The following is a 19,210-nucleotide window of genomic DNA, read 5'->3' on the forward strand; positions in this document are numbered from 1 at the left end:
ATAAATTATTGCTATGGGACAAACACAAGATACATTTTGGCAGTAGTAGCCAAAGCACAAATAAACGTGAACTCACTTTGAATAAATATTTGCCGTTTGGATTTATTTACAATTGTTAAGTTTTATTCGTTGCATCTGTGCTTACGAACAGGTTGAGCACATATCCACATGATTTCTGGCTTCAGTGCAAGTTTAAATTCAGTTGCAGATCATTCAGATTCTGTTAGGCAAAGATTCTGCCACCTTTACTAGTTCCAGTGAGGTCAGTGGGACTAGTTTCAGAGTAACAGCCGTGTTAGTCTGTATCCGCAAAAAGAAGAACAGGAGTACTTGTGGCACCTTAGAGACTAACAAATTTATTAGAGCATAAGCTTTCGTGGACTACAGCCCACTTCTTCGGATGCATATGCATCCGAAGAAGTGGGCTGTAGTCCACGAAAGCTTATGCTCTAATAAATTTGTTAGTCTCTAAGGTGCCACAAGTACTCCTGTTCTTCTTTTTGTCAGTGGGACTGTCTGTCTGGTAATGGACTTTGCAATGGGTGAAATTCACCCCCATGCAGACAGCCTGCATGAAACCTACGAACCACTTACATCCTGTTTTAGGCCTTAAGCAGGAGTTAAGTGGGAGTTAAGGCCTTGTGCAGGTCTTCTGCATGGGGGTGAATTTCACCCAATGGGAGTAAGATTTGGTCCAATAGTATTTTATTTCTGATTCTGCAAGCCCTTGGTGCACAGAAATCCCATACACTGAGAGTGCTATGTGCTGAGTGTTTGCAGGAATGAGGCTCTTTGATGTCACTATGAGCTACTTTAGCTAAATAGAGCCTGGGCACTAGGAAGGCTCCTTTGTGTTCTAACTTCAGGTGATTTGTTTTGGCTGGATGCTCCAGATTGGTAGCACAGAGACATTTCAAGCATGAGGCACCAAATTCCTCTCTGGTGTAACTTCAGTGTAATCCTTGGATATCAACAGAATTACACCTGGGATGAAGTTGGCTCAGAGTCTCAGTTTTAACCATTTCACTGCTCTGTATTACTAACATGAACTCTGTTATAGGGTGTAATCAGAGAGGTGACAACTGAGGGCTTGTTTACACTTACAGTGCTACACCAGTGCAGCTGTAGCATTTAGTGAAGACACTACCTACACTGACAAGAGAGCTTTTCCCATCGGCGTAGATACGCCACCTCTCCAAGAGGCTGTAACTATGTCGACAGGAGAAGCCCTCCCATTGGCATAGTGCTGTCTACACCAGGGTTAGGTTGGTTTAACAACATGGTCGGGGGTGTGGATATATTACACCCTTGAGCAACATAGTTATACCAACATAAAATGGTAGTGTAGACCAAGTCTAAGAGGGAACATAAGGGTATACAAATAATGAATGGTATCAAGAAGATAAGTTGGGCACTCCTACTTCCCCTCTCTAATACTTCTAGAACAAGGGACTATTCCATGGAACCTAATGGCAGGATTTAAAATTGATAAAAGGAAATACAATGCCCAAATAGCCTGAGGAACTCATTGTCACAATATATCATTGAAACAAAGATCCAAGCAGGATTCAGAGAGAGACTGGATGTTTATATGAATAACAAGAACATCCAGAGTTAGAATAGAAAAGATTTTTTTTTTTTTTTTAAATGAGAGTGGGACCAAATGCTTAGCTCATGTAAATCAGCCAAAATCCATTGAAGTCAATGGAACTATACTGATTTATGCCAGCAGAGGATCTGGCCTCAGGAATTATGGAAGCCTCCATATTTCAGAGCATAAACCAGCCTCTTAACTGATGGGGACTAGGAAGAAACTTTCCTTCTGAGGAGGTAATTCGTTGACTGCCTGATGCAAGGTTTCTTGCATCTTCCACTGATTCACCTTGTGCTGGCTTCTGTCAGGTACGGGATACTGGACTAGATGAACCATCTGTCTGATCCAGTCTGGCAATTCCTAAATTCTTATGGAATTTTGGTCCCATATTACACAGGAATAAAGGGCTCATTCACTCTTTCCAGGTGCATTTGTTGGCTCTGCACCAGTCTGATCGATCTTGAGATCACTCAGACCAGAGCAGGAAAGACCATGAAGGGACCTCACCCCCATTCCATGGTGGGACCCACTGAGGTGCCCAGTGGGAGGATAGCTCATACAGTCAGCATTCTGGTCCTCCATTTTAGGCCCCCTAAAGGGTGCCCCCTTCTCATGATGTGACCCAAAGACTTCTTGATACTAACTGGCAGAGGGCATTGAGGTACATAGGGGCACAGCGATCCCCTGGGTTCACCAAAAGAATGTCATGTAAGGTCTCTAATGAAAGCCTGTATCACATAATCATAATCATTCTGAGATGTATATCTATGTGAGGAGTTTCGTATATATGCTGAAAATTGTGTTCTCTAGGCCTTCTAATTAAAGGCAGGTTCTCTCAAAGGTAGCTTGCCTTGAGGCAAATTTCTCCAGTCAGGAGGTGAGAGAGACACTTCTCTCCTTAGCTAACCATTGTGTATCTCACAATGGAAATCTGTTAGCATACTGAGTCTAATGCTAATAAAGAGTTTTTGGAGATTTCAGAAGGAAATTAACAGGAAGAGGTAAATTGCAGGAGGAAGGGAAGAACCCTGTTTTCAGAGGAAGATCAAAGATCTGGGGTCATATCTGGGGGTGCAGAGAGATGCTCTGGCATCCTTCAAGCTGGGAAGACAAGCTGGCAGCAGGCTTGATCTTATGACAAGGGGAATCTCAGCCACCATGGTTGAAAATGCTGGGAAAAGGACTTGGGGTAAGCTATCCTGTAGGAGACCAGAATGCTGTGTGTGTTAAGTTTAGGCTGTAGCAAGCATGTTATGATTTTGTTTTATATGTATCCATTTGTTTCTAATAGTCTTACTGACTATCATTTGAATCTCAGTTCTTTAATAATAAACTTATTTTTGTTTTCACTGTAAATATATCTAAGTGCTGTGTGTTAAATGGAGCAGTGATCCTGGGTTGAATCTAGTAAGCTGGTGTGTGCTATTCCTTTGGGAGCAGAGAATCTGAGAGTTGTGTGAGTGATCAGGGGCTTGGCACTCCAGAGAGATGTTTGGGAGCTAAGGGGTTGGTGTGTGCCTATAGCTAACCTGTACAGAGAGAGCAAGGCCTGCAAGGCAGTGCTTGTGTTGCCAGAGGCTGGTGGAATTAGTGTGTATGTGAAAATACAATTTTAAAACTCCAAGAGTAAAGCATCACAAATGGAATTTGTTTCATTAAAATATTACTAATGTCTTAACTGTAATACTTATAAAATGCTACTAAATTAGTTGTAGTATTGTGTGAAGATGAAATCTTAGTATAGGAGAGGTGTCTGTGGTATTTGATTATTACATTTTTGATGGGAGGTGAATACCACCTGTTGTTGGGGTGGGTTGTAAATGTGCGCATTAAAGAAGAATGGATTAGGAAAATTTAAATTATAGAGGCAATATCCTACTAGAATGTATGTGGAGGTGAAATGAGTGAACAGCTAACAACTACAAACAAATATCAGTTATAATACAAAACCACCATTAACGTGCTCTGGAGTGTGCTACAGCCTCTGGACAAGAAGATGGACTAAAATCCCCCCAAAATCAAGTGAAAGTCTGAACTATAGATAGTTGTTCCAAATCCCTTGCTCTTACTATGTAGAATTTAATTCTTCACACGTGCAGCACTGTGATTTCAGGCATATATTGTTTAAAAAAAAGAATATTAGCACCCATGAGGGTTTTCTCTCCTCTTGTCCATATTAAGATGATTTGTTTTGCTATGAAAATAAGCTACACAGTCTCTTAAACTTCTCAACAGGCTGAAACATGCAACTCATCTTTACCAACTGAACTACCTGGTAATTTATTTGATGCAACTCAAGCTGAAATGATGGAGGACAGTGCACCTATATGGAATGAACAGCTAGAAAAAGAGTTCTTCCGTGGTAAGTGTGTGCACTCATGCTGTTTTTTTTACTGTAGTACCAACAACACACGTGTAACTGGATATGGGAGACATAGGTACTGGAACTACAGGTGTTGGGGGTGCTGCTGCACCCCCTGACTTGAAGTGGTTTCCATTATATACAGGGTTTACAGTTTGGCTAAAGGGCTCTCATCACTCCCACTATAAAAATTGTTCTACCACCCTGATGGGAGATCCTTTCTATAAATGAATAGTCTCTCTATATGAGTTGCTCATTGCTTCCAAATACGGCAGCTACTTCTCTCTCACTTTGTCTGTCTCATGTTTACAGTAATTCGAAGACACCCATCCTCCTGCACATGTAACTCCCGTTGAGGTCAATGTGTAGCTGAGGCTAGCTTTATGATTTGTAGAGCCCCAAGCCACAGGAAATGAGAGGAGCCATGAGTTACCTCCCCATCTGGGCCCATTACCAGAAGGAGTGAATGGGGCTAGCAGCCAAGTCACTTCTTCCTTTCTGGTCTCACTGCTGGTGACTGAGGTAAGGACAGACAAAGCTCAGACTGGCCCACAAGGGTGCAAGGAAATGTATTATTCCATGAACTTTTCTGGCACCCTCCAAAAAAGTCCTCCTTGGTACACCGCTACCCAGGACCCGTATGTGGAACAGCTACACCAGTTTTTCACTTTGAAAACATTATTACAATATGGGGAGAGGGTATGATTAGGAGGCAGTGAGGTGGGGAGGCATGCTAGAGGGAGCAGGCAGCAGGGGGTGGCGGTGTCTCTCCGGAACCCTCAGCCCCATCATTTATTTTAGGCAGCAGCTATCACTGCTCAGGCAGTGCCCAGAAGCCCCTTTCCTCTCATTTCTCTGGAGGCCCTTGCCTCCTCTGTTTGACACAGGGCCAGAGAGAGCACTGCAGAATTTGGCCGTGATGTGAGGTCCTCAAAATAGTAAGGTCCCAAACAGCCACTTGCTTTGCTTGTGCCATAACTGGCTCCCTTATGGTCCCCCACTCTCTGCTGTCCTCAGCAGAAACTCAGCAAAGCAGAGAATCTGAGGTTTGCACTGAGCTGTCCATGACACTCAGATCTTTTTTTATTTCAGCCTTAAAAAAGGTGGGTGATGGACCATTTGTTTACTAGTGTTCAATTCTTAAATTCATCTCTGGTGTAACTGCTAGATGTATTTAGTTCATGTGGATGCAAACTGAACACATTAAACTGTCATTTCATAAATCATCCCTCTGATTGAAAGTACTCCCAGTAAATTCTTTTTATCAGACATGGCTATCTAAAATCCGTCCCAGTTAAACAAGAAATTCAATGTTTAATCCAGGTTAATAGGTTAGTGCATAACTGCAACTTTGTTGACAGAGTGAATCAAAAGTTCTTATTAAATGTTATTACACTTTATCATCACCTAAGCTATCAACCCATCTGGCCTCCAGAGATTCATAGAATGCCATTGCCAAGCCCTGCATGTTATAGTCCTTTTATAGAAATCATTAAAAGTGAGCAATAAGCGATAAATTACTTAGGGCTGTCAATTAATCGCCGTTAATGCATGTGATTAATGCAAAACAAATTAATTAGATTTTAAAGAATAGTCACGATTAATCGCAGTTTTAATCGAAATGTTAAGCAATAATAGAATACCAATTTAAAATTTATTATGAATATTTTTGGATGTTTTTCTACATTTTCAAATAGATTGATTTCAATTACTGTACAACATAGAATACAAACTGTACAGTGCTCACTTTAAATTATTTTTTATTACAAATATTTGCACTGTAAAAATAAACAAAAGAAATAGTATTTTTCAATTCACCTCGTACAAGTACTGTAGTGCAATCTATTGTGAAAGTGCAACTTACAAATGTAGAAGTATTTATTTATTTATTACAAAAACACATTTGTTTACATTTACGGGAGATAATGCTGCTCACTTCTTATTTACAATGTCACCTGTAAGTGAGAACGCGTGTTCTGCATGGCTCTGTTGTAGCCAGCATTGCAGATATGCTGAACTTTGTATGCCCCTTCATGCTTCGACCACCATTCCAGAGGACATGCTTCCATGCTGATTTGGGTTCTGTTTGATAACAATCCAAAGCAGTGCGGACCGACATGCCTTCATTTTCATCATCTGAGTCAGATGTCACCAACTTGTTTGTCTTAATACTAGCTGAACAAGAAGAGGACTGAGTGGACTTGTAGGCTCTACAGTTTTATATGGTTTTGGGTTTGAGTGCAGTTATGTAACCAATAAAATAATTCTACATTTGTATGTTGCACTTTCACGATAAAGAGATGGCACTGACTACAATATTTGTATGAGGTGAATGGAAAAATACTATTTCATTTATTTATTTTTATAGTGCAAATATTTTGTAATCAAAATAATAATATAAAGCGAGCACTCCACACTTTGTATTCTGTGTTGTAACTGAAACAATATATTTGAAAATGTAGAAAATATAAAAAAAAAATTATAATACATTTCAATTGGTATTCTGTTATTGTTTAACATTGTGATTAAAACTGCAATTAATCGTGATTACTTTTTTAATGTTGTGATTAATAGCAATTATAATTTTTAGTTGTTTCACAGCCCAAATACTGAAAATGTTCAGCTGTTTTATTTACAACACATTCCAAGCTAAACAAGCTTAGGACATACAGGGCTACTCCATGTGCTCCTTTGAATGTTAATATCTAGAATGTCCTTCCAGCTCACAGCTACATCATAGCGTTGTCTATGCTCTGGAAACATACAGAAAGATCTGAGCATGCTCATCAGCACCAGGCCCAGATTAAAGGGTTTTGGGCCTCTCACACCTTCTGTAAACTAGACAGCAAAGTACCACCACACCATTAAATACCCCACCTACAGATCCCAACGTGCTCCTTCCGCCACCACTCCACACATACTGCTCCCTATGCACAGACCCCTGAATGCCCCTCCCACCCCACATATACCCCAACAACCCTTCACCAGCCCCAACTTATCCTGACAGCCCCCCACACATCCCAGTAGCTCTGACCTATTTCCTGCTCACCACAGCCCCCAAAACCTCAGCCCAGCAGCCACAACTCCCAGCAGCCCCCTCCAACATCTCCCCCCCCCCCCCCAACAGCCGCCACGACTCACCCCACTCCCACCCCATTCCTTGCAATCTGGAGCATGGGGTTGCAGCACCATTCAGTTTTGGGGGGTCACCAGGGGCCCTCTTGAGATGGGAGTCCTGTGCAAGTACACTGAGTGCAATTGGTTAATCCGGGTCTGATTAGTACAATTCTTTTCTACTTGCTTTGCAAGCTAGAATTGTGAAAGGTTCTTCCTACACTTAGCTGACAAATGTAAATTAAGAATGCAAACTAAGGTGTTTTTTTGTTTGTTTTTGTTTGTTTCAAATAGCAAAAACAACTAACACTGGCTAGGTTGAGGAGCCCTTTGAGGACCAGTCTCAAATCAGTACAGACTTTTTCCCCCCAGTCAATGATAGATTATCGTTGAAAGGCACTGTGGAAGAAGTGAAGTATATTTGGGGAGCAGGATTTGAATATGGAGATGGTGGCTCCTTTCAAAACCTGATCTGGTCACTGATATGCAGTAGTACATTACACTTTTCAGCATAATTAGTTTGAGAACATTAATAATATAGCTGTCTTTTTCTGTGTAGTTCTAGGTGATCTGGATGACCAGCTGGCACAGGAACAAGCCCAAGATTCAGTGAACAGAAAGCGTCTAGATGACAGTGGACCAAGAGCACAATATCTGTTTCCCAGTACAAGCAGACAGACTGCTATTAGGGGACGACACAGAAATAACTGCAGTGAAACACCCAGCACATTTTTCTCTGATGCAACAAGAACAATAAGAGCCAAAGAGGACCATAAAATTTTCTACAGACCAAGGAAATTTTATGATACATATATGAACAGATGCCATTCAGCATCTAAAGAAGAATACATGCACAAGGATTCATTAGACAGTAGTTACCCTGTTCTGAGCAGAAGGCTGTCTTCTGTATCTTTTGGAGAGTCCTCGGAAGGTAGCTTGCATCTTCCTTCCATAAGACAGAACAGTGGATTTGGACACAAGAGTTATATTGGGAAGGGTACAGTTGGGAGAAGTTACTCTGTGTGTTCTCTTCAGAGATATCCATCTTCAGCATCCTCTGAGCCATTTTCAACAACTAGTTTACAAAATCTATTGGCAACGGAGAACAACAGTGGATTTGTAAGAAGGAACAATCAGCAAACCCCAAAGCGAATTCCCCTCTCTTCTATTGTATGGAATAAACCATATACTTCTGGACATGCATCAAATCAAGACAATCTTTTTAGGACCCAATCATTAATGGAATGTAATGCCACAAAACAGGATACATATCCTTGCCCTCTGCACAAAAACAGAGAATATGAATTTTACCGGTCAAAACACCATTACAGAAGAGCTGTGTCAAGTACTAATTGGTTTAGTAGCATCAGTTGCACAGACAAAGCTGCTACTTCACTATCCTTTGATAATTGGGAGAATTATCCATTATGCGGGTTGGAAAACAATCTCTCTAGGTCCCACTATAGAGATACAGCTTGTCATGGTAGGTTCCAAATACACCAAAAGAGTTCTCCTTTTGGAAGAAAAGAGGAGCACCCTTCCTGGTCTGATATTTATCAGTACTACAATGATGAAGTGTTTCTTTCCCCTGATGCTCACTATGAAATGATTACATCTAATTTAAATGACCAGCAAAGTGCACATGCAAAGAATGCTAAACTTGCTTCACAGTGCCATCAGAGTGACTTTCAAACATGTGTGTCAGAGAACAGAAGCAGTATGGAGGTATCAAGTGGTGCAAGTAGTAAACTGCTTTCAAAGAATTCAAAAGACCCTCAGAGCTATCTCACTTATAAATCTGCAGTTACTTCAACCAACATCAAAGCAGATGTGTCTGAGTCTGTCGTACTGGGTTCAAGGTTCAAAAAGAAATTGGTAGCAGAGAACAGCAGTTCTGTCACTAAGATTTCCCAAAGCCAGCCACAGCCTTTGGTTACCCAAATGAATATTAAGAAAGACTTTAAAAAAGCTGCTTCAGACAAGGTCAGAGACTTGGAACTATCAGGCAAGGCAGACCAGAAAAGTATTAAAGACATAATATTACAGCCAGTTTCTCAGCAAGTGGATACAAAAAATACCATTGATCCCCAGATTTCTCCTTCTAATAACACTGCTGCCTTGCAAAACAGCACATCTCTTCTTAATTCACCTCTCTCACTGAGTTCAAGGAGACAAACCCAGCTCACCGCCACAAGAGAGATTACAAAAAATAACATATCAAAGAGTTGTAAAAGAAACCTACAAAGAAAGGAAAATGATCTTCCTGCTCACAGTGAACTTAATCAGGCCCCTTCTCTTCTGTCAGCTGATGAGAGCAGAAGGGGATCATTTCTTTCAAATCTGAAGCAATGGGAACATCATCTGCTTAATTCAGCAAAAAGAAAAGGCATTAAATTAGGAAGCCGGAGAGCAGAAACTACTGATCATATCACTCCTAAGGGAGAGTCTTTCCAGGTAGATATTCTACAAAGTAATGCATCAGTTCATTCTGCTCCAATTACTGAAACGTTGGCAAACCATCAAAGCATACTGCCCAGTCCGCCAGAACTTCTGTCTCATAGTTCACAAGGCTCTCTACAAGCCTTTTCTCATAAGAGCTATCTGAAATCTTTAGAAACTCCAACTAATTCTTCAGTGAATTGCAGAGTTACTGAAGCTCCAGCAGAAGGTGGGGAAGTAGTTGAGTTGGTAGGTGTTGTTGCAAAAGTTATTCCCCAGGAGAAACCCAAAGATCAAAACATTTTAGCCAGCAAAGACCATAATAGTCAATTAACTACTGGTGGTTCACAAAACAGGAATTGTGAGAATATTTATGCACGTAGTTTTGACAGAGGCCCAGAGATTGCTGAACGTAGTTTAAACTATTTTTGTTTGGAAAGAGAAAATGGAAAAACAAGACAAAATGCATCATGTATTGAAAGGCTCTATAGGCAAGGAAGCTTACTGAGACACACGAATAGTAGCAGCATTTCTGGCTCTCCTGGTAAAAGCAACCCTGAGTCACCGGAGCCTCGTGTCATTTATTACACTTTACCTAGAAAATCAGCTAGCATTGCTGGCAGTGTAATGTCAGATATGTCCATCTCTTTCCCTAAAAGCAAAACAGCCATATGGGATCATGTAGAGAAGCAGAACTCCTTTTCTTTTAATCAAGGAGATAAAATATCTTCTTTAGGATCAGCACATTCCTCAATAAGACCAATACCTTTAGATGGTATTACAGATATCAAAGAAAATGTCCTGCAAATTAAGGAGCGCCCTTTGCCTCTAAACAGGAGCCCTAGCCACTCCTTAAGTGGTAGTACAGTTGTCTCTGAATCAGAGAGAGAGAAACTTGTAAACCAAAAAGAATCCCCAGTATTTTCAGACTGTTTGGAAAAGGAAATGGGGGATTCTTTGCAGAAATATAAAACTATTAGCACATTTACAGTTTCTGGTGATGAGGATCATGTCGAATATCACGAGTTGGTTTCAATTTATTACACCTTACCACGGAGTCATTCAAGAACATTGTGTAACCTCTTTCTAGATGATCCAGAGATCGCAGCTTTACCTCTTTACACAGAAAAATCTAAATCACCCAAAATGCGAAACAAGAACTCTGAAGTTCGCATCGGTTTAGCAAATGTAGCTTTTCCTAGCACCTTAGAAAAAGAGAGACACCCACATTCTCCTGATCAAACTCTTGCAGCTTCAGTGACACCCCAGAATGCAAAGACAGGAGCTGTTGACACTGATCAGGAAAGCTCACATTTTTCTCCCAGCACTGAGAAAGTATGTACTTCACAGTCAACAAGCATTGTACATAATAAGAAAGATATTTCACCAGGGCTTGCATTAAAAGAAAGCACACTTGTACTTCCTGACATGGTGACATCAGACACTTCTATTCGTGATCCAGAATCCACTGCAGAAGCGGATACTTCCGTTAAGGCAATTTCTACTGCTTCACACAACCAAAATATTGATATATGCTTTTCTTCAGGTAAAGAAAGTAAAGAGAAGGAGAACATTTTGCATACTGACACACCATTAACCTCCACTTTGTCAACCGCCCCAAAACACAAAGACCCTCCAGAGAATGTTTTTAATTTTACTTCTGCAATTAATACTAATAGTGTGCAAAACAGAGACTCCAAAAATTGCCAGCAATTTATTAAAGTAAAAGGGAGCAACAATCAGAATATTTTACCACCCCAGTTAGATAAAAATAGTTCCCATGAAGGAAAAAGTCATAGAGAGTCTGCAGTCAATAATACACCAATAACCTCTGCTGAAAGTAAATCTAGGCATGATGCAGGAGCCAAAGAGAGATCATATTTTCAACACCAAAGCATTTCCCTATATAACAATAAATGTACTGGATTTCTATTAGGAGCTGAAAGTTCCAGAAATAGAACAGATGAAGAATTAATTTCTGATAGAAAAATGCTTCCAAATTCACAGAACAAACCATTTGAGCTAGGCACAGTTTCTGCAGCTAAACCTATACTTCAACCAGCCAAAATAGGTATCCCAGACGCACATGATCTAGTGAGCCGCAAAACTAAACAAGAGCAAATATCCCTGAACACTCAGATGGACAAAGATTGCACTAGTTTGCAGAAAGCTGTGATGTCCAGTGAAGATAGACAGAATGTTGAGTCTAAAGATAAACTCTCCAGTGTCACACAGGATCTGCAACTGCTGCAGAGTGCAGTGAGCGAAAATAAGCTTAAGTCTGATGGCACTAGAGAGAAAGTCAGTGATATAGAAAAAAGGAAAAACAGGCCCTCAGTTAAAAATGAAGTGGCAGCCATTTACAAAACAAGCCGAAAATTTTGTAGTAAAAATGTAAACCCAAAACCACACGTAAGTAATATATTTTCACAGAACGATGGAGGTATCACTTCTTTAGAGATTAACATGACCCACAACACATTGCATTCCCCTGCTTCTACCCAGCTGTTTCTCCAAACAGGAAATGAAGACCAGAATCAAAATCTGACCCCTGGTGTTTGTGACAGCCCTGTTCACAAAATATCTGAGAAGAATAAGAGATCACAAACTAATGATGACTCTCCATTGTTAGTTAAAAACCAGAATCAAGGGCCTTTTGCAAATTCATGCAACCAGAGAAGAGAAGTCAACAACCCCAAACAAAACGAGAATGAAGTGGAAAGCATGCTGAGCCCCACAACCCTATTTCCAAAGGAAATCGCTGCAAGAAGTAAGAATTCCCAAAAACTTGTCCAGGGGTTGGCAAACAGAAATCAAACCATCTTTTCCAGAGCTACCGAAGCAGATTCATCAGGCAATCAAAAGAGAACCAGTACTGGTAGTTCCCATGGTCCTCTACTATTGCCATTTTTAACTGACAAAAACTCAAACACATTTATAACAAATTTGCAGGCAAGTGTCTGTTCACAGAAACAGGCCCTTTCCCCAGATGAATGTGATCATGATCAAAACCTCCATCGGTCAAAGAGTTTAAAAAATGCAAACCTGTACAGTAATCAGTCACGCATGAGTTATGCAAAGAATCAACGTGAACGTCACTTTTCTGAAAGCACCTATACTCAAGATTCCCATGACAACCTTGTCTCTGGAAGTAACTGTCTACCTAAAAAAAGCAGGTACAGTAGAAAGTTTAAATCTTATTCTGAGCTGTGCTCTTGTGATGAAAATGAAAACTGGGCTTCATATGATGAGAGGACTACCACCTACGGCACTAGACGTGTGATGTATCCTTCTATTGAGTTTGGTATATTTGGAAAAGAACAACAACTGGCGTTCCTGGAAAATATCAAGAGATCACTCACAGAAGGGAGATTATGGAGACCGTGTCTTCTTAAAAACCCTGGCTTTCTGAGAAATGAAGAGAGTGATTCTTTAAAGAGGGCTGAGCTCTTGAACTCAAGTTCTGCTAGGAGCAAAATGTCAGTAGATGCTTCATCCCCAAGAGACCCAATTGACATCTATCGAGAAGAACCGATGGTTTATTCAGACTCGGACACTGATACCACCACGGATGATGAATACTATCTTTGTGAGACTGATAAAGAATCAGAACTGTGAGATCCTGTAATACAAGATTGAGAGTGAGATCTCATCTGAAAGGTGTTTTGATGGTTCCTGGATGGGCATAAACATGTAACACATTTTGGGCCAGATCCTGTGCTGGTGTAAATCAGTGTTGGTCCATTGACTTTATTGAAGCTATGTTGATTTATGCAAGCTCAATTTGGCCATTTTAAATTTTAAAAGTATTTAAACCTGTCATTTTCTTTTGCAAGCAAAAGATAAATTCTCACAAATCTTTTTTTTAAATATATATTTTATGAAGAAAAGGAAGATGAATGTGGAGCTTTTTATTGTGTAATGATATGGAAGTATCTCCATTGACTTCAGTAAGAGTTGGATTGAGCTCTTATATACTAAGTGGCCAGGGATTTTTTTCCTGTATAGCTTTGTGGATAGTAATCTCACTCACTCACTCACTCACTCACACTCTCTCTCACACACACACACACACACACACACACACCACTAAATTGAACAAAAATTCTAAAAAATTCTGTAACTTGGTTCTCTTCTGTTTTATTTCCTGTGTTTCATTTCCTACACTTCATGGGCTCAATCCTTATCTGCATGTAGTTCATGCTGGGCACAGCACTGTTAGTGGGAAAGCAAAGGTGACTCTAAATCACTTTTCCATCTCCCCTAGCCCTCAGCCCAACAGGGGGCTAAAACAGTCCTTAGCATATCTTAGAACAGCCCAAAAAGCTACTATAAATTGCACCAACAAAGCAGTCCTAGGAACTACTGTGCTGGCTGAAGATTGGGCAGAGTGCTGTACTTAAGTTTATTTGTACTTAATCTTCACTAACTTCACATCTGGTCTCTAATTAATCTCATTCCAGAATTTTCTCTATATTTTTTCATTTAATAAAATTATCTAAGACACAAATTATATTTTTATAACTGGAAAGACAATGGCCTGATATTTTAAAGTAATATATTTTAGGCAAAGCAAGCAAAGTTTGTATCACTGAATGCTCCACATGAAAAATATTGTATTAGACAATTGGTACCCTTATTTTTTATATTGTATACTTCGTTAAAGAAGTGGAGCTGTACTTTGAAAGTGTTTTGATGTATAAATATTGTTGTTATATACTTTATTTTCTTTGGTTGTACATAAGACTAATATAAACTACATATTTATATTCAGAATTGTTCTTTAAGTGGTATCTATTTTGGAATGATTTGCACATACAGACTGGTGCATACAGTATTGGAAGGAAATAATTGTCATGTAAATGTAAACTTGTAAAATGTGCTGTTCTGATGAGAAATGCTATGACTATTTTATGTACATGGTTTTACACCATATATACAGAGTTCCATACCATAAGATTAATAAACCAATTAATACTAAGTAAGAGTTTTCTGTTATGATACATGTTTACAGGGAGATAAATGGTCATATGATTTGCTCCATTAAATTGGATTATTTGAATGTTTATACTTGTAAATATTTTCTACCCATATGGTGGATTTTGGACTAAGTTCTCACACTGGATGCATAAAGGAGGCTTTCATTAAATACAGTGCTAGGTATATGATGAAAACTGAGGGCCTTACAAAGAAATCAAAATAGTTTAGAATTTGGTCCTAAATTAGTTGTGCAAGACTGTGGTGGGTCAGAGTGGCTGGTAACTAATGTTTACATAGGGCTGATGTAATTTTGTTAAGAGTCACTCATATAAAAACATGAGGTCAAATTAATCCCTTTCAATAAGAAGATGCAGCTTTCCTAAACTGAACGGAGCTATACCATATTTTGCCCAGTGGTGAATGTGGCCTGTTATGTCTTCTAAGCCTTTTTTTTAGCTAGAATATATTCTATAAATGCTTATATATTATAGGATATTTATACTGAAAATGACTGGTTTGAAATAAATGGTGCATATTGCTTAATAAATGTTTGTACTGGTTTTATCTGTGCACTCAATAACTCATGCTTAACTATTTTAAGCTTTTACAATACACCTATACCCCGATATAATGTGACCCGATATAACAGGAATTCTGATATAACGCGGTAAAGCAATGCTCCAAGGAGGCAGGGCTGCGCATTCTGTCGGGTCAAAGCAAGTTCGATATAACGTGGTTTCACCTATAAAACAATAAGATTTTTTGGCTCTCGAGGACAGCGTTATATCGAGGTAGAGGTGTATCTTAATGATGCTTTCAGGATACTGATGCCAAACAATGCTAAGAGCATTAAAAGATTTAGAATTAAGCATCCAAGCATAATCCTTCATAAGCTCTAGGCATGTCCAAGGATACACTCGAGTTTTCAGTGTATTACAAGAACTGTGTGTCTGATTTAGCCAACTTTCAGACACCTATGCACAGAGGAATAACTTGTGCAGATGAATGACTTGAATCGTTAAACTGCCAAGTACTGGCAGTGGAGCTAAACGGCTATAGATTGTCAATTATTAGATGTCCATATCTGCAGTTGTACTATAGTCCATACTTTTTTCTCTTTATGGTAGATAGCCATTTGGGGCACAAATGCCTTCTCTTCAATCGGAGATGAAATGTTCTCTGTAACAATCTACGCACTGTATTCTGAGCAGTAGCCAAACATCATTGAAACAGAATAGTTTTTAAAACATTTGCAATGATATGTGTGAATATCATTGTGATCTTTACATGTAGTGAGAGGACAAGAGAGGGAACCTTCCTTTTGCTAGACACATGAAAGGATCAATCAAGCATGGGGCTGCTACCAAGTTGCTCCCCCCATGAAGTATGGTTCCTTGTTTCCCAAATGCCACAAGGCTGAGAGATCATGAATCCCACTTCAGGAAAGCTCTAGTTTGGGAACCTGTTTTACACTCTGCTGGTGGGACCATGAGCCACCTACCAAAATGGCCTAGCAACAAGAAAGGAAAAGTTAATTCATGGTCTGGGGTATGAAAAAGCATGTTGAGCAGCCAGTTTTAGATACTATTAATTGATATTTCGCATAATGCAGCCTCAGTGGGCAGAGTGGGTGGGAAGTTAGGCAAATTGTGGGAGGAAAGGATTCTCCATTCTTAAGTGCTTTGCTGAAACATGGCCTAGATTCTCTTTTGAGATGTCACTGTAAAGCTGAATAGGAGTGTGAAACAACATATTGCGTATTTGTGTGTCTGTACTCCATACATAATGGCGTCTATGTATGGATCCAACAACACACTTGGATACCCTGATTGATTTGACAGGAAGCACCCTTCAATTATTATTTTAACTTAAATATTCAAAGATACATATATTTTGACATATACCTGGATTAAAAATAGGGGTTGGTTGGTGTTTTTCTAAAATATAAGAATAGGATCTGAGAGAACATAAACTACCATGCAATGGGAGCATCTCTCTGTTCAGACTGGCCCACTCAGCCCTGCTGCTAGCACGTGTGGGACAGCCCCGTGCCTCGGGTGCACAGCGAGGGAGAAGGCGAAAGACCAGCTGACCCAGCACTCCCAAAAGTCACAGCTCAGAGCCCGTTAAGGAGAGTGGGGGCGTGACGAGGACGAGGGACGGGAACAGCCAGTCTCAGCGGAGTGGCTTCAGCGGCTTCACTGCCGGACTCCGCGCGGAACCGGCCGGTGGGGCGGGCGCCGAGGGGGATGATCCCCCTTCCGCCGCGCGTCCCGGGCCCCAGCGCTAGGTACAGCGCGCGCCACCCGCACGGCCGGGCCCCTCCGCGGGCAGAGCCCGCGCTCCGCCGCCGGGTGGGCAGCGAAAAAGCGAGGTCGTTGCTCTCTCGCCCGATTGGCCACAGCACCCTCCAATCAAAGGCAGCCAGCTCGTCTCTCCCCGAGCCCCCGGCCCCAAAAGTTGTGAGCTCCGCGCCCGCCCACCCCTCCATGCCGGGCCGGAGAATGGGGCGCAGCGGCGCCTCTGTGCTCCCGTCGTGGCAGCAGCTGCCGCTGCAGCTTCTCCTCCTGCTGCTCTTGCGAGTGGCGGAGGCGCCTCCAGGCCCTGTCAGTGCAGAGAGGAGCCTGGTTTGGGGGCCCGGGCTGGAAGCGGAGCTCACGATGCCCGTCAGGTATTTCTACATCCAGGCGGTCAGCGCAGCCGGACAGAACCTCACCCGCTCCCCCCCAGGTACTGTGCATGCGGCTGCTCTTTGCCCCCGCCCCTGGCGGTGGCTTTTGTTCTCCAGGCTCAGGGCGGGCTGGGGCTGAGGAAAGTGTCACCTGAAGGAGTTGACTCAAGATGAGAAGCGGATCCAAAGAGCCTTAAGTTTTTCTCCCTACCCTGTCCCCTTCCTAGCGCCCGAGGCTCCAGTAACCCAGGCTCAATCACTGCTGCGTTTTCATCTCGCAACGTCAGACGCATTTCACAATAATACACCTACGTTTAAACACACAAAGTCTCACTCTGTGATAAGCTCACCGAAAACATTAAAATCCTACATTACGATTCTACTGTCCATGAAACCTGTCTTTCCATGCAACTTAACACGAGTTGAGGGCTTGCCATGCAACCCTGCATCTTCTCGCCAGTGTCCTAAATACTAGCAGACAATTAGCAGCATTAAAACAGGGTGTTCCGAATAAATTAGCCTCCGGGGACCAGTCTTTAGGTACAGCAGTTCCAATACTCTGTGTTTCAGTGGTAGGGACAAACTAACTATCTCTAATCCAGCCACACAGATCAAATAACTTTTGAAAATATTGCCTGGCTGTTCATTGGTCACAGCCTTCTCGTTCCTGCTGTGGAAAAATAGCAGGACTTTCTCCTTCTCTTGTCTACTCTGTGTGTATGTGAAATAGCTTGAGGCACTTAACTAGTGTGAGATCAGAATCAGGTCCTTAGTGTGGTCACCTATGCCTCTCAGCCTCCTTGTGCTTCAAAAGTCTCAAAACTTCTATCTGAGAAATGTCAGTAAGAATTGTAATTAATAATAATACTTAGCACTAATACACTGCTTTTCTGTAAACTAATTACATCTCACAACACCCCTGTGTGGCTAGTAGATACATATGCATTATTATCTCCATGTCACAGATGAGGAAACTAAGAGAAATGTGAGTAATTTACCCAAGATAACAGAGGAAATCTGAGGTAGAGCGAGGACTCAGGCCTCCCATCTCTAAAACTCATGTTAAGTTGGCAATACTATGCTTCTTTTCAAGTACAAGATTAAGAAATCATTCCTGCTATGGATCAGAATGTTACCAGATCAGATATAAAGTACTAATCTGCCTCCAGTATTAAATTTATGTAGAATGAAACGTAGATTTTAATGCTAGAAGGGACCATTATGATCTAGTCTGACCTCTTGCATAACACAGGCCATAGAACCTCACCCAGTAATTTCTGCATCAAGCTTATAACTTCTATTTGAGCTACTGCATATATTTTAGAAAGATATTAACTCTTGATTTAAAGACTTAAAGTGAGGGAGGAGAATCCATTTTATTTCACTGGTTAATTATTCTCCCTGTTAAAAATATGACACTTCTGGTCTGAATTGCCTAGCTTCAGCATCCAATAATTGGATCTCATTAGGCCTCTTTCCGATAAAAAGCCATCTACTACCAGAAATCTCTTCCCTATGTGTGTACTTGTAGACCAGGATCAAATCACCTCTTAACCTTTGTGACAGAAAGCACCCCTGTATTCATACCATACTCACCATTGTAATAATCTTTGTACTAAATATGTCTTGTGAGGTATCATTTGAAAACTAGCTCGTTGGTCAATAACATGATGGTGAAATGTATATAACATTATATGTAAAGTTGTGAATTTTCCCTTTATGATATTATTAGCCCATATTCAAAATCAGACAGCCCTTCCTAGTCAAAAGTTGTTAAACAGGCCTATACTAAACAAAGGAATGTGTGTTTATCTAAATTTATATACAAGTAATAAACGGGGTCCTGGAGACAGCAGGGGGAGGAAATGGCAGGAAACAGAGCGCCTCTTTCATCCCTTTACTTCTCTTCTTAAACAGTGTTTTCAACATTATTACAATAATACCATGAGGTATCTCCCCACGTGCTTTTTTTTTTTTTCTTCTTCACAAATTTCACAAATAAGGAGTCACCCTTATTAGTCTTAAATAAGGACTCCCCCAACACTGTAAG

At 40.8% G+C, this 19,210-nt stretch overlaps 1 protein-coding gene across 3 annotated transcripts in view; it reads left to right on the forward strand.

The window, feature by feature from the left end:
* POGLUT3 (protein O-glucosyltransferase 3) overlaps positions 1 to 19,210 on the forward strand; it is a 68,834-nt gene that overhangs the window by 35,353 nt on the left and 14,271 nt on the right. The window contains exon 5 of one of the 3 annotated variants that reach the window (XM_054015518.1): positions 3,830 to 3,956. In XM_054015518.1, the coding sequence (XP_053871493.1) occupies positions 3,830 to 3,956 (127 nt within the window). Of the gene's footprint in view, positions 1 to 3,829; positions 3,957 to 16,906; positions 17,220 to 19,210 lie in introns of those variants that run through there. The other 2 variants (XM_054015516.1, XM_054015517.1) reach the window with 2 other exon arrangements.

This window comes from Malaclemys terrapin, chromosome 1, assembly GCF_027887155.1.
Source record: "Malaclemys terrapin pileata isolate rMalTer1 chromosome 1, rMalTer1.hap1, whole genome shotgun sequence".
NCBI lineage: Eukaryota > Metazoa > Chordata > Testudines > Emydidae > Malaclemys > Malaclemys terrapin.